Source organism: Microtus oregoni, unplaced genomic scaffold, assembly GCF_018167655.1.
Source record: "Microtus oregoni isolate MIOR12 unplaced genomic scaffold, Mior012 000090F_ref0000504, whole genome shotgun sequence".
NCBI lineage: Eukaryota > Metazoa > Chordata > Mammalia > Rodentia > Cricetidae > Microtus > Microtus oregoni.
In genome coordinates this window covers 2,081,540-2,106,191 of record NW_024544599.1, presented here as the reverse complement: position 1 = coordinate 2,106,191, position 24,652 = coordinate 2,081,540, and the positions used below count along the sequence as shown (strand labels likewise).

Below are 24,652 nucleotides of genomic sequence, written 5' to 3'. Positions count from 1 at the left end.
ATGGTTGGGCTGATTTATAAACCTGCTGGTGGTCACAATTCTGATGTTTTTTTTACTCATTTTTTCTATACCATCCAAGTGGAAACTCATTGAAAACTCCATGAATGAAAAAAGTCTTGGTAACATGGAACATCTACTTATTTGATAAGCAAAATTATGGTAGAGTTCACGTGGTTTTGCCTGGCTTTTGGTGCACTCAATCCTGAGCAATAGGATTTTGATGTCAGATATAAGCTGAACTCAGTCATAACTTGGAATTTTTGCACCCAGCATTATGCCCATGGCCCATATTAGGGAGGTTCACTTATGTGCCTAATCGGAACATAAAATTGCAAAAGCAAGTGCTGTGTTTGGAACACTAACTGACACATACTACACACTCAATAAAAGGAGATCATCACTGAACTCAGTGGTTTTTATGATTGTTACTGACCTAAATAAATTAAGGAACTATTTACTGAATCCCTGTCTGGGAGGAAGTAGACTCAATTAAAAGGCACTGAAGACAGAGTTATCTGCCCTTTGCACTGTAAGCAACTCAAGGGATTTCTTTCCATCTGTGTTGTCTTTTTGGCATAAGTCATACTCAATATACTCTGAGTGAAATTAAATAAACAACTATTACAACACTATTAGTAAAGAGTATGATAAATAGCTTGTGAGCTTTGCATGGTTCTATGTGAGATAGTAGATGATAGATAGATAGATAGATAGATAGATAGATAGATAGATAGATGATTGATAATAAATGATTAGATAAATAGATAGATACTAGATAGATACATAGATGATAAATTATAAGGTAGATATATGTAGATGATAGATAGATAGATAGATAGATAGATACATGGATACATAGATACATAGATGATAAATTATAAGGTAGATATATGTAGATGATAGATAGATAGATAGATAGATAGATTGATAGATAGATGCATGGATACATAGATGATAAATTATAAGGTAGATACATGTAGATGATAGACAGATAGATAGATAGATAGATAGATAGATAGATAGATAGATAGATACATGGATACATAGATACATAGATGATAAATTATAAGGTAGATATATGTAGATGATAGATAGATAGATAGATAGATAGATAGATAGATAGATAGATAGATACATGGATACATAGATACATAGATGATAAATTATAAGGTAGATATATGTAGATGATAGATAGATAGATAGATAGATAGATAGATAGATAGATAGATAGATTAGAAATCTTCTGTTTTCAATTGATGGAGATTTTAGAGCAAAGGAAGCATTTATGCTCAGCCTGAACAGAAGGTTAGGCCTTCATTAGGTGTAATTCGGGGTTAAGGAAAGGCCACTCTAAGCATGAAGAAGGTTAGCAAATTCTTTCAAATGTGAAGGGTACATAGTATGTTTAATAAGTGGTAACTTATGTGTTTAGAAAATTGGATACACATACACAAGGGGAAATGGCATCTTAGATGGCTTCAGAAGTGAGTTAAAACTAAGTCAACTAGAACCTAGAATAATACAGAAACAGGAAATTCTTTAGCCTTGAAAGAATGAAGTACATTTTTAAATCTCTGTTTTAGCAAAAGATGACCCAGTCTATTATGAATTAGACCAAGTTTCAGGAAAGTTGATGTGTAGTATTTATAGGAAAGAAGACCAGAGAACAGAAAGGGAGAAGGCAGGCAAAGCTGTTAGTGTGTATCAAAAAGTCCTCGTTGTCAGTAATAAACAGGTGAGGGCTGGGAGAATGCTGAGCAAAGAAGAAGACTAACATCTGCCACATCTGCCAAGGCACAAAGGTCGTCGACTACAACTGGCAACCAGTGAGATGAAAGAAGCAAGACACTGAGCCCATTCAGAGTCAATTGTCAGAGCTCGAGGTACCATGGTACCAAAGAAAAAATAAGGTAGAGATGTTGGGTGATGAAGACAGGAAATTATGGGTTTATCTTTGAATTGAACAACATATTGTTTGAACAACCTGTTGTTCAAAGTAAAAAAAAAAAAAACAATCAATGATGTACAATAATTCTACATTCAACCAATGGCCCTCATTTCGGTTACTGTCTCCTGAATTTATCAATGGACCTACTTATCTTGGTTATCCCTATTTGGGGAACTCCAACCCTAAAGACCAGAGCATCATATAAGCCTCCATGCTTGTTGATACATTTCACATGGAGGAAATTGCCAGCTTTGTATGAGAGAAACACTGCAAATTCCCGAGCACAGGCAGGAACTAGCATAATGAGTTGTTGCATTTGGGGATTTGTGTAGCTTACACATATGAGTCCCATGGCATCATGAGGCGCTGGGAATGTGTAATGTTTGGTGATGTAGAGAATGGAGCCACTCTCAGGTCATGCAATTGGCCGTCCTGTATTTAGGAGATGCTCCCTACATTTTACACTCAGTGCACTTCATTTGCATGATCTAGTACTTCTTCTCTGAGTCATAGGAACTCTTTTCCGGTACCAACTAATAATAAAGGGTGTGTATTTAGGAACCATATGTTGTAGAATATGGGATTGGCAAACGTTTCCTACAAAGAACTGGATCGTTAATATTTTGGACTTTGTAGGCCATATGCTCTGTACCCCAACTACTCACTTTTGCCATTGCAGTAAGGGAAGTAATATCGATTATGTGTAATGAATGGTCATGGCTGTGCTCCAGTAAAACTTTATTTACAAAACCAGGTGGTGGGCCAGATTTGATCCCCAGGCTAAGTTTCAAGGCTATATATATAAAGTGTAGCTAGATCTTAAATTTAGACTTCAGATCTATTTGCCAAATGTGTGGACTTGGACATCCCCATCTATATGATATGATCATGATGACTTCCTTATTGGTTTGAGAATGAGAGAAAATGTATTTTAAAGTGCCTAAGTAAGCCATCCAATGCATAAGTAAATGTTTCTTTTATTTATGCATTATTAGAAGAATAGCTAGCATTTAATAAGTGTTTATGATATGTCAGGTACTATGTGAATCACAAAATTATTTCATATAATCTTTAACAATTCTCTGAGGTATAAACTTTTATAGCATTCTTTTCTATTCATGGAGAAACTGAGACAATGAGTGATGCCAAGAGGAACTGTTACACACAGCATGTGATATACCTGATACTTTACACTTCATCTCAACCAAGTGAGCTCCGGGGACCTGGGAACTAAGCCCTATGCTGTCATTGGGAGCTTGGTGCAGGTAAAATTCTCCCAAGTCTTTCAGATTCCTTTGGATTTTTGTAATTCCTCATGGGTGACACACTGAAAAAGTAGTTTGATACAACAGTTTTTGGAAATTCACCTTCACTGAGAAATCATCTTTCCTAAACAAAACCCTTTTTCCAGGCTTTTTCCTACCCATCAACCACCTCCTTCCTCCAAAGAGGAGTTCAACAGACCAGGCAAACCAAAATATTGTTGAGAAAGCTAATGCAAACCCATTTCAAAAACTGTATCCTATAATCACTCTGAAAACTTGTGATTTCAAAGCTGCCCTGCAGAACAGCATGCCGGATTAATTATGCCAGACCGCAGCAATAACCTTGAATTAAAGCTGCAACCTTCTATTTTTAAGAAACACTTGCCTTTCTGGTTGATGAAACCTGTCGTCCCATCAGGTAACAGACGTGACCAGGAAAGAGAGAAGCGGTAATGAGTCAATCCAAGCTGTTTGATACATTTCAAATCTTCTTCCCACAGAGTGTAGCTGCCACAAGCTACATCACCAGTCTGGTTCTCAAAAACTCGCTCTCCTCCCTGATGGGTGAATGTGTCCCAGACACAAGGGCCTCTTCCATCTGCATCCCAGCCTCCTGAGAAAAAGGGAAAAAAATGAAACGGTGTCTTGACACCAAGAGGCATATGTGGAAGGTAAATATTTGTCACCAAAAGAACATACCTCATTAACTCAATGTACCATATTTATAACTTCAAAATGTGCCTTTAAAATAACATGCATGAGTGGGTTATGTGTTTAACTGTCCTTGATCCCTGAAGCTGACTAGGAGCAAATGAAAACTTATTGCATAGTGCTGTTGCATAGCAGGCTTTCATGGTTCATTATCTAAAACTCTCTCAGCCGGTAAACAGAGGCAGTCCCCAGCTTATGAATGGCTTTGAGTTCCAGGCTTTGCTGCCTTGAGAACATTACTCCTAGTGTTGACGGGCAATCTTGCCCTTGCCCATCAGAGTCTGAAGACCTTATCTCTGCTGACTACACTTGGACTCATTCTTCTTTCTTCTGACAGGGACATCTTTAATGGTCCGGACAGCTGGATGTGGGGAGACACAAGGAGCTGTCCTCTGTTGATACTAGTATTTGAAAGAAGTTTTTTTTGTATTTCTCTTAATTCAGCAGATGTTTTGTACTGAGCACTATGCCTAATTAAGGTAATTCTCGGGAGGACTACACTGTGCACATGGTTGAGGGGCTTACCCAGTTCCAATGACCAGTTGTAAAACCACTAATGTAAAGGCCCTGGCCTTAACAGAAAGGCAGAAAAGACAAATGAAAATGTATTATCCAAGTGTGAGCTAAAGTCAGAGGGGGTTTCTTCCTGTTTGGTAATGTTATAAATTTAAAATTGGTCTAAGTTTGGTATGAAATCTATTTATTTAAGAATATATATAACAGGGTCGTTATGTTTTATATATTTAAGTGTCTGTAAAACAAGCTATGAATCCTGAGTCTAGCACACATCTAGATGATTGATTTAGGCTACTGCTTTAATGGGGCAAGGGGAAGTGGAATTAGAGAGAAATACAAGAACCTTCAAGAATATTTATTCCCTATGTGTTTCTCCTTAAACAAGATGGAAGATACATGGGTGGATGTGTGTTATATAACCTATAATCCCTTTTACAAACCTAAAATATTTCATTGTAATGTCGCCATAAGAAAGCGTTAACAGCTAGAGTATAGTCGTCAGTAGCAGCGACAAGGGCCCTCTGGTCCTCACTGGGAATCTATGGACTCATATTTTGTGAACAGTTCTAAAAAAATCGATCGCAGTGCCCAGCCTGTCAAAAGGAGAGCATTGCTAATAAAAGAAATGATGAGAGGCGACTAAGAGGAAACAGAAAAAATGCTAAAGGGAGGAGTCTGACCAAAGCAAAAGCGACTGGACATATCAGGGTAAGGTACTAAAAACTACACAAAGACTCCAACGTCACCCTGTCATGTCCATCTATGGATTTGGGGTGGGTAAAAGGCTGCTGGTATTTTATTCTAGTGTGTAACAGGCACAAACATGAACATAAAACATTCTTATTGATTGACCTCTTGACTTAATAAATATAGTCTTAATCTGAGAGAATTCAAGCAGTGTGGTGCTGGTTAATATTTTGTTGTTGGCTTGCTTAGAAACATGTGGAAGCATATCATGAATGGACATATGCATTCGCTTCACAAATCATAACACAGTGTCCGTTACAGTAAGTTTCCGGTCACCAACTTATTTTGATAGAATGTTTTCATTTTGTCAAATTCTTATATATATAGCCTCCTGTGGTTACAACCTGACAAAACTGTGAATTCTCTCATGACTATTGATTGGTATTTAGTTAAAGGAACAGACAAATCTTGTGGGAATTTATTCAGGGCTCTCGTGGAGTTCCTTAGTAACACCTACAGACAAAATGAAAAGGAAGCAAGAAAGACGTTTCAGAACTTGACTTGTTTGTCCGTGACACCTGCATTTCTTTCCTAGGTTCGATAAGCATTTTACACATCAGACTACTATTTCCTCAGTGCTCTGTGCTCCTCACCATGTGCCAGCCACAGACAGGAAAGATTTGACATCCAGCTGCGTTCCTAACACTTTCTCTATCACTCACTGAAGCCTAGACCACACACAAAAAGACAAATCAAACACTGAGTTGTCGCATGTGCCTATACCTGTGGTGTCAAAACCTTTACTATGGCCAGTTTCAAGCAATCAACATGGTAACATACAATTCAGGGTTGGGAAAAAATGAGCAGTTAGAAAAAACACATTAAACTTCTCTATGCAAAGAAAGCCACAGACCATCCACAGCATAAATAATAGTAAAATACAGGTTATAACTTATATTTTATATGCTGTTTATTGGCTTAGCTTTACTATGAATTATATACTTATGAGTTTATGTAACTTAATTTTCAATATTGGCTTGTTTAACCAACAGCTCATGAATCATAACGTGAATCGTGGACCAATGATGGTTAGGCTCCCATCACTAATATTTTCTTAAGATCATTATCATTAGTAGTAAATGTGCCATTTGTATCTGGATCTTTGAAGTTCAGGTCTTTCCAGGAGATAATTCTGATCTTAGTCATAATGTGTCGGAATAATGAGAAAGACTACCCCGTACCACAGTACTCCATAAGTATAAAGGCTAAAAGGTACATTTCTGAGACATGGTCCATCTAACATGACTCAAAGAAGCTTTAACAATCACAAAGAAGAAAAGATCCTAAAGAGGACCAGCTCATTCAATACACATGATACAGATGAGACATGTCAAAATATATAGTACATTTATGAGAAAATAAGCTTTGAACTGAGAATTAGCAATGGGAGATTTGGAAGGAACAGAGAGTAGGCAGCACTTACTAGAGTTCCAACACACAAGCTGCTGATTGGGTGACATCAATAACTCAGTTTCCACTAATGCATTGTGTCCAGTCTGAAACCATCCATGCCTGTAACACTCCCAAGTGGACCATAAACTCTTAACCATGTTTTAAGGACCTATAGCTTTTGGCTTAAATGAGAAAATATATTTTAAATGCTGTATTCCTCTCACAGGAAGTAAGAAGACAAAGTGTGGAGAGTGGTTTAGAGGCACTGGGTGAATAATGACTCAGGCTTTTGTAAGGGTTCTAACATATATAGGTGTGAATGGTATTTCAACATTAGCGTGAAAATCAGAAAAGGAGAAATAGGAACCGGCTGTAGTTAAGAAGTTTGGATTATACATCAAGTGGTATAATATCATTTGATAGTGACAGGTCCAAAAGATATATACTGTAAGAATCCCTAAAGGAAACAGTAAAGTAATAAAATAAGGAATTATAGCTAATATTCCTGCAAAGAATATGAAATGAGATCATAAAATGTAACCTAAAAAAGTCAAAAAAAAAAGTAGGAGGAAAATAAAAGACAGATGGGACAAGTTAAAAGCAAAGAGGAAAGATGGACCACAGACATCAACATGACTTCAGGGGGCAGCACAGACCATGAAGATCAGCATGGCCCCCCGTGACAGTGTGACCCTAGGACATCAACATCTGTATGGCCTTTGGTGGTATCACAGGCCTTAGATACCAACACAGACCCTGGCTGGAGTAGGACCACAAACAAAAACATGGCTCTTGGTGACAGCATGGACCACGGACATCCACAAGGCCTCAGAGAGCTGCACAGGCTGTTTAGGATGCAGAATAAGGGAAAAGTGCATCCATTGCTGGTGAGAGTGCAACTTGTACAGCCCAGGAAAATCTGTGTGGTGGGTCCTCAGGAAAATGGAGATTGTTCTACCTCATGACTCAGCTATACCACTCTTGGGCGTCCCCCCAAAGGATGCTTCGTCCAACCACAGAGACACTTGCTCAGCTTTGTTCATCGCTACTCTATTCACAACTGCCAGATTTGGGAAACAACCTAGATGTCCCTCCACAGATGAAAGGATAAAGAAAATACCATACATTTAGATGTCGGATACTACTCAGCTATTTAAACATGAAATTCACAGGTAAATAATGGACCTAGAGAAAAAAATCGTACTAAATGAGGTAAAATCCAGATCCAGAAAGACAAATATGGTGTGTATTCACTTATATGGTGGATATTAGCTGTTAAATCAATGATATGCAAGCTACAATCTGTAGAACAATGAAGGCTAGGTACAGAATAAGGGACTGGGGGGATGGATAGATCTACCTAGGAAAGAGAATTGAATGGGGTGAGTGAGAGGATAGTGGGACGAGATATATGGGGAGAGACAGCTTAAATTAAGTTCTGTCTAGTAGTATGGAAACCTAATACAGAAGATTTCTAATGTAAATGTATATGTTCATACACTTACATAAGTAAGACAAGATAAGCAAATTTTAAGTGTATATAAGACATATTTTCTCTGTGTAAGATTAGTGATGAGTAACAGATTGTTAGCTAAAGTTTCCTATGGTAAAACCACAAAGAAACCAAACAGTTAATAAATGTAAAATTCACAAGAGCTATTAATGGACAGGGTTGTGAAAATATGGTGAGAATTAAATTATCTTTTTATTTAATATACATAAATTATAAATTTTATTTCAACTATTGTGAATTTAGCAACACAAACTTTATAATACATTTTGTTGTTTATAACATGTCTTTTGTTAAGTATTAGTTTCGGGTCAACCCTATAGCAATATCTTATTTTTATTACATTTTTTATTCCTCATGATAATCCTTAGAAGTATGAATATTCTTCAAAATAAAGATAGCAAAACCAGGACACATAGAGACTGAGTTACTTTCTCGGCAGATACCAATGAGTATCGCAATGTGATATGTCAATCTGTCTATAGCAATACCAGCAAAGCAAACTCCTGGCTTTATTACTTATTGCTGGGGAGAGTATGGAAAAATATAAAATCCTCCTTAATGAATTAGCTTCATGCAACAATTATACATTCAACAAGTATCCACGCTATTCTGAGAAACTCACAGTTTTGTTGCTATCATACAAATATTGGCTTCATGAAGACAGAGTTATCAACCTCTGTGAAAACATGAGGTGAAAGTCAAAAGTGCATGCTCACGAGTTGACATTGTCACTGGGAGTCATGTGACTGATACAAGAGAAAACATGCTGGCTTGTGTTTGTTGAATGGTAAGTGTCAGTCCTCACCACAGCTAATAAGGAGAGTGATTCACGTTTCCCATGTAGTTCTTACAGTGCCTAGAGAAAGGAGCTTTTACAAGTCCAAGCATCAGCTAGCAATGCTGTAATATTCTCAGTGAGAAATGCTATTTATTCATTATTCATTTGGAAGAAAACAAAATTGTCTTTTGAATTTCAATCCTATTAAGAAATACAAGGAATTTCAGCTGAGCAGTGGTGGTGCACGCCTTTAATCTTAGCACTCAGGAAGCTGAGGCTGGCGGATCTATGTGAGTTTGAGGCCAGCCTGAGATACAAGAGCTAGCTTCAGGACAGACTCCTAAACTACACAGAGATACCCTGTCTTGAGAAGGAAAAAAACAAACAAACAAACAAACAAAACAGAAAGAAAAAAAGATAAAGAAAAGAAAGGAATAACAAGGAATTTCAACAAAAATTGGCAATATTGAGTCTCTGAAATGGTAGATACATGTACTGCCAAACCTGAAGGGATGCATTTAATCCTTCAAGACCCACATGATAGAAGAGAAAGAACTCCTATCTACACATATACACACATACATAACTTATACACACAATGAGAATGTACCCTACAAGTGTTCAAGGCTTTTGAACACTTGGTTCCCATTTTGATGAGACTGTTTGGGAGATTTAGGAGAGATGACCTTTGGAAGAAGTATGTCACTGGAGATGAGCTTTGAGGGTTTAAAAACCCTTGCCTTTTCAAGCTTGCTCTCTGTCTGCCATGCTTTCACTTCATGATGTGAGCCCTCAGCTTTCTACTCCTGAAGCCTGCTGCCTTTGATCTGTCTCCATGAACTCTAACCCTCTGAAACCATAAGCCCAAGAAATCTCTTTCTTCTATAAGTTACTCTGGTCATGGTGTTTTATTGCAGATAAAGAAAAGTAACTAATAGCACATGCATACAAACAATAAATGAATAAGATGAAATAAAAGTTTATTTAAAATTTTGATATTTAACATCAGTGACATCCAAGGTTGCAAAGTATTACAGAAATTGCAGATGTTCTGCAGCTAGGTATGAGCAAGCCTCTGTGCTTTCTCTGGTTTATAAGCCTCATAACATCTCTGTATTACAGAAGCCCAGGGACTACTTTACACAGACTTTCCAGGTCATCTCAAGTGGTCAGTGCACCAGCGAACATGATGGATTTCAAGACCTCCTGAAGATGCTAGCTCTCCACATCCTATTCTAAGGCTCGAGTCAATGAGCAATAACTACATATCCAAATGCAGGTTCAGTTTGGGGATTTAGCTTCTTTCTGTTACGTGTTCTTTATATCATAGTGGACGTGTAGGAAATGCTCTAAACATTGATATTTGCATACGCCTGTGTAATTAAGAATTGATGCTGATGGCTGGGCAGTGGTGGTGCGCATCTTTAATTTCAGCACTCGGGAGGCAGGAGCACGTGGGTCCCTGTGAGTTTGAGCGAGTTCCAGGATAGGTTCCAAAGTTACACAAAGAAACCTTGTCTCAAAAAAAAAAAGGAAAGAAAAGAATGCATGTTGTGGCTAGGATGGTTGCTCTTGTGAGGTCTTAGGCTTCCTGACTTGTAAGATATGATTATAGATGGCACCAGGGTGCTGTTACTATTGCTACATCAACATCCTTTGAGAAATAAAAGATCTGTGTAAGCCTCTGTCCTATTCACAAAGGAAACAGTCTCAAGTAGAAAGAAAACAAAGGCTCTGTGTACAAGTGCATCATCTATATCCCCTTCCTCCAGCATCCAAAAGTGCCCTCACTAAACCATTCTTTTCAGGATTAATCCTTTTTTTCCCATAATTATGCCCTGCTAAACACCTAGGATACATATAACACATAGGACCAGACTTACTTTTTAACATCTTTGCCTCCTGCACTTTGAGATCTAACCCAGGCAGGGTCCACATTTTCCTGATTCATCTGTCTCTCCAGTAATAAACATTATATATGACTATAGCATGTGCTAAGTAAAATGGTCTCCACGTGTCAAACTTCACACAAAGAATGCTGATATTTAATGCTTTAATGGTTAAAGAATGTGCAGAAATTATCTTCATATTTTTAGGCAAGTTATGATTTAGTTCAAAGATGAAATATGCCAGAAAAGCCAACTAATTGCCAGTATAAGTTATTGAGTTGCAAGAAATAATGTTTAATTTTAAAAACAGCATCCTCTAGGTACATTAGGCATAAAAATTTTGTGTGAAGCTCCAAGGCAGTAGTAATTAATCATTGCTTAATCTAAAAGCAGGACCTGGCAACACAGAAGGACTGACCCAGAAGGACTCTGTGTTCACAGTCACAGGGTCAATGACGATACCACGCAGGACACACTTCTTTATCATATTATGAGAGGATGGAGGGTTCTAGCAAGAATGTTTCCAAGAACAAAGTAAAAACAAAATGAATTGATAAAGTATGGAGTATGTTTGAAAATATTGAGATGCAATCAGCATTTCTGTCAGGTAGTGTGGAAATGAATCACTGAAAGGATTCCACAAAAGGAAATGAGCAGTAACATCAGAGAATTATCAACTCTCAGAAAAAGCAAAACCTGTTTTAAGAAATGTAACCATAGAGCATTGGTTACTAAGTTTGCACAGTCAATGTAAAAATGAAGCAATAATCTAAACAAAATTTGTTCATTGACCAAATTAGAAGAATAGAGATGTTGGCTTTATGAGTATAGTATAGTTAGTTTGCAAACCAACTAAAAAACAAAAGCTCACCTTGGATAATAAGAAGTCAATGTTTTACAGTCAACAAAAAATTAAGTAGTACTCATAAACGTATGCCATTTGGGAAGAGGGATGTAAATACTACTAAAATAAGCGTTGACAAATTGAAAATGCATAGGCCTTAGGCCACAAATAAAAACTATAGAGAAGTGGTGCAAAGCTCCTTCTCTTGCTGAGAGGCATCCAGTCCTCCCTGCACTGTGCAGTACGACGTACAGACATTACAAAGATAAAAGCAAAGGGTTAAAGAAGACAAATTAAAGAACAGGTTCCAAAGGATGAGCACTGTTTGTAGTTCAGCACGGTATGAAACTACTGTTAGGCAATCCCTGTTAGGCAAAGCAAAATGCACAAATGAGCTTCTGGGTTCCCCAACAACTGGGCTGCCACTGATATCTAGTGGCAGAGACAATAAAGAGGCCTGCCAAAATGAAGCAGGTACTATATACCTGAGCGTAGCCAGGTATGGTGCCAACAGCACCTCCATGGGGAAACACCTCTCTAGGTGAAAAAGGATTAAATCAAAATATAAATGAAAGAAAAAAAGAATCTATGACATTTTAAAACATAAGAGAGGAAATTGTCAGGAAAAAGTTGAAACAATGGTAATGAAAAAAATCTAGAATTTTGATAAATAGTTTAGTTTTAACAAAAGTAAACATTAAGAGAAAATGTAACAAATACTAGCAAAACTAAAGTAGGTTAAGTAACATTAATGATATCTAACAACAAATGCAAAAGCCATTACATTTGATATATAGTGATATTTCAAATGAATAAGTTATAGTAAATCAAAACAACATGGAAGGCAAGAATTTTTATGACTCTAACAATAGAGTTTTAAAATACAGTGGTATTTTGAAAATTCTACTAACACACAAGAGGGTCTCACAAAAACTGGCAGAGACTTGATTATGTTGTTCTCTACTGTATATCGGTGTACCCATGCTTGAGTGCATTTGTGCATGTGTGTATGTGTGTACACACTCATGAGTATGGGGGGTATACATGTGCCATTTACACACATAAAATCAAACTGGTATGCAACAAAAACATTTTCAAATAAGAATTACGATAACTAGAGGAAAGCAAAACAGAACAAAGGAAGTAAAGAAGAAAAGCAAACAGAAAATAGTCATAAACCTGCATAGCACCTCCCTCAATATATCCACACAGAACACTCTTTAAAGTTCTAACCCATTCATACATTAAATAGGAAATTAAGACAAACGCTTTGAAGGGAAATGTGTGCTGAAACTGTCTTAAGAAAATACAAAAATAGAACTCTAATCACTCTGGAGAGATATACGCTTTAAAACCTACTTTCTGGCCAGGCAAGGTGAATCATACCCACACTCTCAGAACTTGGAATATGTCAGGGATTTATGGCGAAGCTTGGGCTATACCACTGAGTACAAGTTTCAGCCAGAACTACATAGAAAGACTTTGTCTCAAAAGCAAATAGCCAAGGTCTGGGGAGTTGATGGAGTAGGTAAGATCCCTTGTGACACAAGCATTGGGCCCTGAACTCAGATCCCTACATCCATGTAAAAAAGTGGGTTCACTAACCAGCCTAGATGGAAATGGTCCAGTATAGAGAGAGACCTCATCTCAAGGGAGTAAGGTGGAGCATGACAGAGCAGGACTCCCAACATCCTCCACTGACTGACCAATCATGTACACACAGGCAAATGGATTCGCACACATACATGTGTATATACCACATACATATAACCTAATTTACACATACTGGACACACACATAAAGATACATAGTAAAATAGACTTTTCTCCATTTGGAGAGTTCATTGCACAGACTTTTAGTAATCTCTCTTTTGAAAGAGAGATAGGATTTGCCTGTATCTCACACTGTTGCTGAGAGATAGCTATGGCTACCTCTCCAAGACACCATACTACAATTGTGCAATCAACCCAGTATTTCAAGAACCCTCGTAACTAGGAGTTGTCCTAGACAAGTGGTACCCTCAAGGTGCTTTTGGTAAGAAATGAAGTTCTTCAGTCTTTCCCAGACCAGACTGTAGCCCGTGCATGGAAATCAATTTGCTTCTAAAATACTCAAGCTCAGTCATTGTTGTGCCATTGTAAAACTGTACAGATGTGGAGGGGTACAGTTCAGTTTTGTCCCTAAGTTTGTATATTCTAAATTACGGGTGACCACCTATTTAAAAAAAGACAATTCTGTAGCCTTACTTAATGAGATACAATGTCCCAAACTCTTCTCGAGTATTGTGCAAGCAAATATTGGATAAGGCAAATTGTAGTAATAATAGCAGCAGGGCTGCGTCCCCAGCACCCCGGGCGCCTGCTAGCTTATGCCCTGAAATAACAAGACACAAACTGTATTCTTTTAAACACTGCTTGGCCCATTTCTATCTAGCCTCTTCTAGGCTAATTCTCACATATTAATTTAGCCCATTTCTAATCATCTGTTTTGCACCCCAAGGTGCGCTTACCGGGAAGATTCTAGCCTATGTCCATCCTGGGTCGGAGCTGAATCGCATCTGCCCAGGAGAGCGGAGCACGGTGTCTCTATCTGAGGTGTCTTACCTCACTTCCTCTTCCTCCCAGCATTCTGTTCTGTTTACTCCACCCACCTATGTTCTAAGCTATGAGCCCAAGCAGTTTGTTTATTACTTAACCAATGAAATCAACAGATTGATATATGACACTCCCACATCAGCAAATATTCAACTGAGATGTCATTGCCCTCCTATGTACCCAAGCCACACACACACACGTGCAGGCATGCACAAACACAGATATACACACATCTATAATGAAAGTCTAGTTACAATGTCCTCTCTTAAAAAAATAATAAACTATCACTAAAATTGAAGAAATTAAAATAGGTATTTATTGAGATCAGAGATTAGGTGAGTAATTAACAGACTATCAAATTATAGAAAGTACAAATCACTTAGTTTAGTGTACTTTCTTCCCTTCTTATTCTTAACTCTTCATTGTTCTTAACAGTACACACAAGAAACTTTTGAATAAATATTACTTTTGTTGAACTGAGATAAGTAAAAAAAATAAGAGGGATGATACTAAGAACTACTGAATATTTAGTTGAAAAACATGGATGTAAGTAATTCCATGACCATGGAGCAGGTGACCAAATGCAAAGTCAACAGCACCATGAAAACAGTGTTTATGATGCTAGACCCAGTTACAAACACTCAAAAAGAGGGCTCCTAATTCCTGGACTGATTACAAGCACATCAAGACAAGAGCTTTCTAATGATGTTTAGGGGGTGAGTCTCTTGAAGGAAATTCTGCTGTGGTCATGTCTGCATGGTATGAGCCCAGTGTCTACAAGAAGTCAGGAAGATAGTTACCAACCCTCTACCTCAGAAGGCAACGTTTATATACACAAACAGTATTCCTTCAAATTGTGTACTGAAATCCTCAGCCTCCATAGTTTGAAATGTACTTATATGTTAAGTCTCAGATGGAGTTAATTAGTTAAAATAAGGTCATTGGAATGGGAAAAGATTGTGTGAGGACAGTGTGGAAGGGACCATCTGCCAGCCAAGTGGCAAGCCTCAGGAAAAGCAAACCTGCCAACACCTTCATCTTGGACTTTTGGCCCCTAGATGAGCAAGGAAACAAACTGCTCTGCTGAAGGCTCCCCATCTATGGAATTTTGCTATGGCAGCAATCAAGTAAATCCAGAGTTCAAATGTACTCAAGGCCAGGCTGCTTGTTCCCCTCAGTTTAAGAGAATTGATGGATGAGATCCCGGACTTCTGACAAGTGAGTGCAGACCAGGATAAGAAAAAGGGGGAAAGGCAAAGATATGGACAGGAAGAGGAAGTGAGAAAGAGCTGCCACTGAGTCGGGGTCCCTATGGACACAGGACATGGAGAGGTTGTGTATTCAGTTCATACCTGAGAATGGGCCCAGGTAATGAATCATGATATCATAGCACCTGTCTCAAGATGGCAAATGGATTTTATATATTTTTTTGATCCAATGTAACAAATCATGACCAATTTGGTGGCTTAAAGCAACTGAAATTTATATCCCCACTGTTCTCACAACCAGAAGTCTGGGATAAATGTGTTGGGAGGGTTGGCATCTTCTGCAACCATGTAGGGCCTATCCTTGTCACTTCCCTAACTTTTGTATGCTGCTTACAGCTCTTGCCTTCCCTTCTGTTCATGCGAATTTCTCCATGTGTTTTCATCTGCCCTTCCCCCTTTGGAGTTTCTTTGTTATCTCATTTTTTAAATATTTTTTAAAAAATACTATCTTGATATGTATGCAAATAGCACCTCAGATTCACTGTGTAGCCCATGGTGGCCTCAGATTCATGGCAATGTCCCTTCCCTTGCCTCCTAGAATGCTTGCCTAATTAGTGTGGACCACCATGACTGATTTCATGCTCAGTCTTTAATAAAAATCCTCAAATTGGATTTGTGTACCAAGCCGGAATCTACAATGATTTTTATCTCAAGAGAAGAAGCTCAATAGAACATGCAAAAAATAACCTACTTAAAGACATTGTAGCATTTATGCAAACCAGTAATCAGGTCAAACCTGTTTTGTAACTATCCTTTGTAGGTGACTAGATTCCTATGGACAGATAAAGTACATTTGAGCTGTCTCCCTTCCCACCGTACTCTCCTGTTGTGTTAGTGATCCCATTCATCAAGGCTCAGCAGACTATGCAGTAGAGTAGACTCCTGACCCCATCCACATCTGTGGCCCTTCCAGGGCCCAGAATAGGGAGGAGCAGAGGGTGTCTGGATATTTTAATTATAGAAGAAACAATGTCAATCTGTATTTTCTCCTGAAGGGAAGAGAGGAGCCAGTGTGAAAAATCATTGGAAACAAAAGAGGGGTCCATTTCTGAATGTGTCCTGTGTCATGCCTGTTGCCATGACAGTGTCAGGAGGAACCCAGCACAATTGTGGTTTAACTACAGCAACCTGTTACTTTTCCAGCTGTCCTGATAAAATTCCTGACAAAAGTAACTTAAAGGATTTGGGCTCACAATTGACAGGCGTAGCCCGTCACTACGAGGAGGAGTGGTGGCAGAGGTGTCAGGCAGCTGGCCACACTGTACTCCAAGTCGAGAAGCACAAAGTGGTGAATCCAGAGTCTTTATTCACTTCTCTTCTTCAGTCTGGACCCAGTCCATGAAACAATGCTGCCCACATTCTATTAAATCTCTCTGGGAAAACAGCCACAGCTCCCAGGTTGCAATCAAGATTAACAATCACAACAGCTAATTAAATAATTCAGAGGAGTAATAGATTCGTAAGAAGATAAGTAGTGAAAGGAAATGTTTCAAACGTGATTCTGGACTTAACCCTCGGGACTCCACCCCTGTGCTTGCGTTGTTTGTTTTCTGAGGGCTGGAAGGTCGAACTCCACAGATTGCTGAGGCGCCATCACCATCTTCCTTAGTCCTGTGGAACATATGCCCCTCTTTGCCTGAACTGCTTTTGTTTATGCTAATCTCCCATGATTATTCTTTTACTTTTCAATTAAGTCTCTGCATTCAGTTACTTATGGGTGGGGTCATATTATGTAGTCAGAGACTTTTCTCTATGTCTTTGCAAGAACCCACCACTCTTTCTTCAGCCATTAAGACACTGCTTTCCCCCGTCCTGGCTTCAGCTTCTGTCTGCTGTGATGTTAATGGCAGACACAATTATAAGGATGGAAGAGTAGAGTGGGGGAAACACCAGGATAATGGTAGCATATATCACTTACTGATACTCATAAAAGGCATGCACTTTTCTAAGCAATTTGCATGCTTTATAACTAATAATGATTCAATCCCTTTTTTTAAATACGAGGAACCAAGGGTTTTCCTGAGTTCAAGGACTCAGAAATGGTCATGGAGCTAGCAGAAAAAATCTAAGTCATGTGTGACTGAACAAAGCCCTCTCTGTATCCTATTCTTTCAGTTAGTGTTCTCTATATATTGTCTGTGGGTAACTACCTCTATAATCCCAGAAAATTCCTTTCAATCTCCTTTATCTCGGTTTTCTCATCTTCAAAATTAAAGTGTCCATTATGCCTGTTCTTCCTAATTGGCAAAGTGATTCTACTAGATGTATGACTAAAGTCAATACTAACCTGACGAGAGGGACTACATAATTGTCATAGGTGTTTATGAACAGTTGTGTGCCCGTCCCTGCAGCTATACTTTCTTGAGGCCTGCCTTGCCTAAGGACAGGTCAGAGAGCATTTGTCTAGTCCTTTAGGAAGCATCTTCTCACTAAGCTAGAAGAGTCATGGCTAGCATTCCCAGATGCCTTGGTGGCCACCCAAACCTGTTAGATGTGCCCATTGCATCCTGCTCACATTTGTCTGGATTCCTCAAAGGTTGGTACTTCTCCATCTCTGACCTCTCCACACTTTGGGAAGGACATATACTCTGCTCCAGAGCTTTGAAACAGATAAAATGCCTCCAGTATAAAACCCAATATAAAAGTTCTCCCAAAGGGCCACAAATATCTTCAGTGGCCTTTATTTTATTTCTTTAAAAAAATACATAAACACATTGGGGTGGAGGGAATATATATATATATATATATATGCACAACAAGGAACAAATATCAATATTTAAAATGCAGAACATGCCCTACATGCACCCCTCTGCTGCCCTCATCAAACTCAAACCTTTTAACTCTTTCCTCCTCTGCTACTCGAAACTACAAAGTGCTAGTGATCTGCAGCTTCTTCCTGATGTCACATGCAATAGGAAACACTATTAGAAACCTCAACTCCTCGAAACCTGCTGAGCCAATTCCAAAACAAATCAACTCCAAAATTTATGCACACTGACTGAGTCAGCCACAGAGCACGGATTTCCATTGCATGATACAAATAAGCCCAGATATTAACCCCGAATCTGTTCTTGGAATAAGGTGGGGTATTAATTCTTTCATTCAGTAAAATATGAGCACCTCATTTTAAATAATTTCATTTTTGTATATGCTCTTTGAACTACTGGTGTAAATTTGACAGTCATAAGACAGGCTAATAGCATTGTTTCTTGTTGCGGGGAGGGTTGGGTTTCGGTTTTTTTCTAGTAAAAATTATAGTATTTAGGGGCAACTGGTTCTTTCTTTTATCATTTATGAACTACTGCGATGGTCCAGATATGAGGCAGAACCTTAGGTTTAAATCCTAGCTCCCATTTTCCAAGAGAAATGGAAAAGGCTGGCAGGGAGATGGGAGAGTGAATATTTGAGGAGCCTTACATAAAGAGAGATGGTTTTCACTAGATATTATCCTGGAAGGAATTCTGAACTGCCTGTCAAAGAGGGCAAGAATTCCTGACTTGTCTAAATAGGACTGTGGAGTTATAACTCCTACATACAAATTCTTTCTGGATAAAATTTAAGTTCTTTAAATATGTGTCCATTTCTGTACAAGGAGCAATTATATTTTTCTTGCATACAGTTATATTTTAAGACTGCTATTATAGTCATTGTTATGCTATTATCATGATGGCAAGCTTTTTCTATTTGTGTGTGTGTGTTAGGTTCTCTAGTCCCTCATTAAATTCACAATCTATTTACATCTTGGTCAAACGTGCAGGTGCATTTAATGATAGCAGGCAATTGTATCCTTTTTGTCTCACAGGAAAAAAAGAATACTTTTCAGAATCAACCGATCATAGAAATTAATAGCCCAACTTGAGGTAGTACCAAGTCACAGCCCATTGCCTTAGGAGAGCGGCAGTAACCATCCCACACACAGATCTGTACTTGGTACGGATGGGGTTCCAGGTCTGCGTCTGTTGGAAGTTGCACTATAAATGCTTAATTAGAAGAGATGCAGATGATCTTAAAGGTCACTGTGAGTTCCTTTTGACCCACTGTCATGTTTCATGAATTCTTCGGCTGAAGCCATTTGGATTACCAGTGACCCAATCTAAACGGACCACTCCTGCTCCTCTTACTTTCTGTCACCTACATGTGTCTACACCATCTGCATTGCAGGTGTCAGGAAGAGCCAGTAAGTCCTGAGGCATCCTTTATAGCTATTTTATTATTATTTCTTAGAAGTTCAAATTTCTCCCAATAAAGTGGTAAAAAAAACTGCTATGCAGAGGGTAAGTAAAACCCTTTTTTAATCCAGGACAGGAGATGTATATCACCTGCGGTCTCAGCCCGAGAGTGTTCAGAGCAAGCCTGTGGATGAGAGACAGTCATTTTGTGTAGGTTTTAGATAAAGATATCATTTATGTTTATTTGTAGACACAAAACTCTAAGAAAACATCACTTACCATCACTGCCTCGGGCTTTAAAAATATTTATGAGATTGAAATCATTATCCAGAGGAGGACATTTCATTTCAATGGCAGAGGTCAGGTGCACTGGATAACACCCCAGATGATATTGCTGTTCCTTCAGGATTTAAAATAATGTTTATACCATTTATTTATTTGCTCATATAGAGAGAGCACCCATCCTGAAGAACCAGGAACACTGAACAAGGTTTACATAAATCTGACTATTTTTTCCCTCTGGCCATTTGGCTCAGTCTGCTAGACCATAAATATTCAATAATACTTTACAGTGACAAAGCATCTTTTATGCAAACATCGCTAAGTACATTATTCACCAGTATTACAGTCTCCTCTTTAACCTACCGATAAAGTCACAGAAACTGACTTTCTTCAAGGTCCCACCACAAATTGTTTATTTTGTCAATCAAAGCCCAGGTGCCCCAATCCTCGTTACAACTAAACAGAGAAACAAACACACGCACACATTCTTAGGCACTTAATTGATGACCTACACTAAATATTTCCAAATTGAATCTATTAGGCAAAGTGTCTTCTTTAGAGATGTTAAATGTTGTGATGCATCCAGTTGGATTTTATAACTTTCGCTCCAATTTGCCCAGGGCCAGTTACCATTTTCAGAGCCCCAAGAATGACCTATTTTAATTGAATCCTGTTACAAACACTTAAACTTTCACATTCTAATCAAATCGGGTTTCTAAATAGAAATTAAAGTTAGAGCAGAGAAATAAAACTTTTCATGGAAAGGTCTGCTTGAAGCAATAGCACAACCATGTGAGAACATTCAAGCAAAGCCAGAAGCTGGACAAATACCAGTGAGACTCAGAGACTCCACAACAGTTCATGGCACCCAAGCAGAGGAAATATCTTTGAATGTCTTGATCTCTTCCTCAAAATTTTAAGTAACGTTAGTTAGATATAGAAAGATAAAGCAATAAAGTGTCAAAATGGGAGGGGCTTTTTTGGAAATTCCATAATCCTCTCCACACACACACACACTTCACAGAACTCTGGGCTCAACACTGACCAAAAAAACCAGTGTTGAGTCTATGAAAAATCACAGTATTTACACTGAGTCCACATATCTGCAGGTTGGTCTTAGTCAATACTGGTTTCAGATGGCCAACTAAGGCAGAGTTGTTACTGGGAGACTCTTCCAACAGGTGACTTTCAATGACAATGCACCCCCAGTGCCCTGAGAGATTTTCTTTTTAATAGCACTGTAGTCTGAATGAGACACTCAAGCTTGTGTTCTTCCTCTCTCTCTCCATGTGTAAGGCATGCGTGCCAGTTTCCCTTGCCTTGTTCTCATTTGCTTTCACTGCTCTCAAAGAAAATTATTCCTACTGCTGGCGGGATTGCAGACTTCTACAGCCACTTTGGAAATCAGTGTTATGGAGGTTTCTCAGAAATTGGGAATCAATCTACCTGAAGGCCCAGTATACCACTCTTGGGCATTTACCTAAAGACTGCTCCATCATACCCCAAGGACGCTTGCTCAACTATGTTCATGGTAGCATTGTTAATAATAACCAGAGCCTGAAAATAACCTAGATGCCCCTCAACCAAAGAATGAATAATGAAAATGTGTTATATCTACGCAATGAAATATTACTCAGCAAAAAAAAAAAAAAAAAAAAAAAAAAAAAACCAATGAAATTTGCAGGCAAATAAATGGACGGAACTAGAAAGAGTCATCCTGAATGAGGTAACCCAGACCCAGAAGACAAGCACAATATGTTTTCACTCATAAGTAGATATTAGCAAAGGATAACCAGGCTACAATCCTGAGGCCCGGAGAGGCTAGTTAACAAGGAAGACCCTAAGAGAAGTGTATGGATCTCCCTGGGAAGAGGAAATAGATGGGATGTACTAGGTAAGTTGGGGATGGGGTGTAGATGGAGAAATGACCTGGGGGATCAGGCATGTCAAGTTGTGGGAGGGGTGGAGCAGGAGAGTGATGGGTGAGATATTGTGACAGACTGGGTCATTGTGGGGATAGGAGAAATTTGGTGCCAAGGAGGCTCCCAGGAACCCACAAGGATGACCCCAGATAGGACTTCTAGCAATAGTGGAGAGGGTGCCTGAACAGGCCTTTCCCTGTAATCAGATTGGTATCTGCCCACGTTGTCATCATAGAGCCTTCATCTAGTACCTGATGGAAGCAGATGCAGAGATCCACAGCCAAGCACTGGGTCGAGTCCAGGATTCCAGAGAAAGTGAGAGTGGAGGGATTGTATGAGCAAGGGGGCAGTCGAGATTTTGATGGGAAACACCCAGAGAGAGCTGACCTGGGTTTGTGGGAGCTCATGGAGTATGAATAGACAGCTAGGGAACCAGCACAGGACCAAGATAGGCCTTCTGCATCTGGGTAAAAATTATGTAGTTTGTTTTATTGTGGGGCCTATAGCAGTGGGCCCAGAACCTGTTCTTGATGCATGAGCTGGCTCTTTTGAACCTGTTCCCTATGGAGGGATGTCTTGCTCAGTCTTGATGCAGCTGGGAGGAGCTTGATTCTGCCTCAGCTTGATGTGTCATCATTTACTGATTCCCATAGAAGGCCTTATGACATCTAAGAGGAGACAGAGGAGGAGTGGATGGGGGAGGGGGGGTAAGGTGGAGGCCTGGGGAGGCAGCAGGAGGAGAGAAGGGAGGGAAAACTGGATGGTATATAAAATAAATTTAAATTTAAAATAAATTTTAAAATGAAGAAAAAAATGCTTATTTAATATTACCTTGGTAACCTCTTCTCAGAGGACCCAAACTAACATTCCACTCATGTTAATGATGATGCTGTTGAAATGGTCATAATGGTAGTGACAATAGGAAAGACGGTGAGAGAGAGAGAGTGGTGATGGTAATGGTGGCAATGATGATGGTGAGGCTACGGGCTAGTGATTACAGTGACAGCGAAATGAACATGAGTCTGGGGATGACAATGATAACATTAGAGATGGTGCTGATGGTGCCAGTGATGATGAGGAGGAGGAAGACGATGACTGGTGAGATGTCACAATGGTGATAGAGACAGTGACGGTCGTAGTGATAGTGATGACAGTAGTGATAGCGGTAATGATGATTTCGAGGATGGTAATAATGAAGATGGGAGTGACGGTGATAAAGAAAAGATCAAAATTACCATAGTAATGAAGATGGTGATGCTGGCTATGGTGATGATAAAATTAAAAGGGTTAATAGATATTGAGGACTTTTAAAAAAAATTCTAGTCCTTGTACTAAAAATTTGTCTGAGCTATTTCATTAGCTTTTTAATAAACACTCAAAGATTTGTGTGATTCAATTGATGGTCACATTTAAAAGAAAAAAAATAAGACTATATTGCTCCTGAGTGTGAAAGGCAATTTTAGCTTTTAGCTTTCCTATGCCTGTAGAAATACAAGTAGTGGTGCCAGTAGTCATTACATTGCCTCATTTTTCAAACTGCATGCATATTGAATTTCTCTTCTTTGTACCTCTGTGGTGTGTGTGTGTGTGTGTGTGGTGTACACACACTTCTATGTAAGCCTTAGTATGTTCATGAGGAGGCCGATGTCAACCGTCATCCTGAATTGCTTATACACCTGATATTGTAATATAAGTTTTCTCACTGAGTCTGGAACTCACCATTCCAAGTGTACCGGCTGGCCAATGAGCCCCCAGGATATAAACTTGCAACACTCTTTTTTTTTTAATGTGTGATATAAACTCATAGCCTCATGCCCACGTTACCCACTGAGGCATCTTCCCAGCTCCAACCTCAACTGTTTATATTAAGAGTTTTCAGCATGGTCATCATATATCCTCTTTCTAGAGCCTTATTATATAGTTATGGTTACCTCAAAGTCATAAGTGTATGACGTCAAACCTTTTGTAAGAAGTTAAATTTAGACTACCAGGATGGTGCACACCTTTAATCCCATGAGTTGAGCTGCTAAAATGGGCAAAGCCTTGTGAGGTTGAGGCAAACCCGGTCGGTATACACAGTAGTTGGGCCAGGTGGAGCTAAACGAAAATGAATTTTTATTTGAATACCCCCCAAATTTGCAACTGCCTGTTGTAATAGGAGCAGTGGGGCTGCGTCCCCGGCACCCGGCCGCCCACATGGCTAGCTTATGCCCCGAAATAATTACACGGAAACTGTATTCTTTTAAACACTGCCTGGCCATTAGTTCCAGCCTCTTATTGGCTAGCTCTTACATATTGATCTAACCCATTTCTAATATCCCTGTAACACCACGAGGTGTCTTACCAGGGAAGATCTTAACCTTGACTCAGGTTCTTTCTCCCAGCATTCTGTTCTGTTTACTCCGCCTAGCTAATTTTATGTCCTATTAAAGGGCCAAGGCAGTCTCTTTATTTAACCAATGAAATTAACACAAACCAGAAGACTCTCCCCCATCAACTGCTCTCCTTTTTGTTTTGTTGAATAGGACTGATCTACTTGTTAAAATATGTTTGATAAGTTATCCTAATAAAGTGCTTTTCAGATTTGTGCCACTCATGTCAAGAGCCAACACATTAATGCTGTGGTTGCTGAAAACTGGTTGTTAGCTATTAACACAAACAAAGGGCAATAAAGTGATCCAAGGTCAAGTAACTAAATAACTTGGACCATTAAAGCATCCAAGATTATAAGACCAAGCCTCCAATTTTAAGATTTATTGACACTAGTAGAAAGACCACTTAATAACAAGCCAATGGGAATTTTTCTAAATGAAA

The 24,652-nt window shown here is 38.9% G+C and overlaps 1 protein-coding gene across 1 annotated transcript in view; it reads right to left on the bottom strand.

Moving 5' to 3' along the window:
* Positions 1-24,652, bottom strand: part of LOC121442289 (cytosolic beta-glucosidase) — a 123,831-nt gene that overhangs the window by 81,782 nt on the left and 17,397 nt on the right. Inside the window, exon 2 of the mRNA XM_041643779.1 lies at positions 3,599-3,826. Coding sequence (XP_041499713.1) covers positions 3,599-3,826 — 228 coding nt within the window. The remainder of the gene's footprint in view (positions 1-3,598; positions 3,827-24,652) is intronic.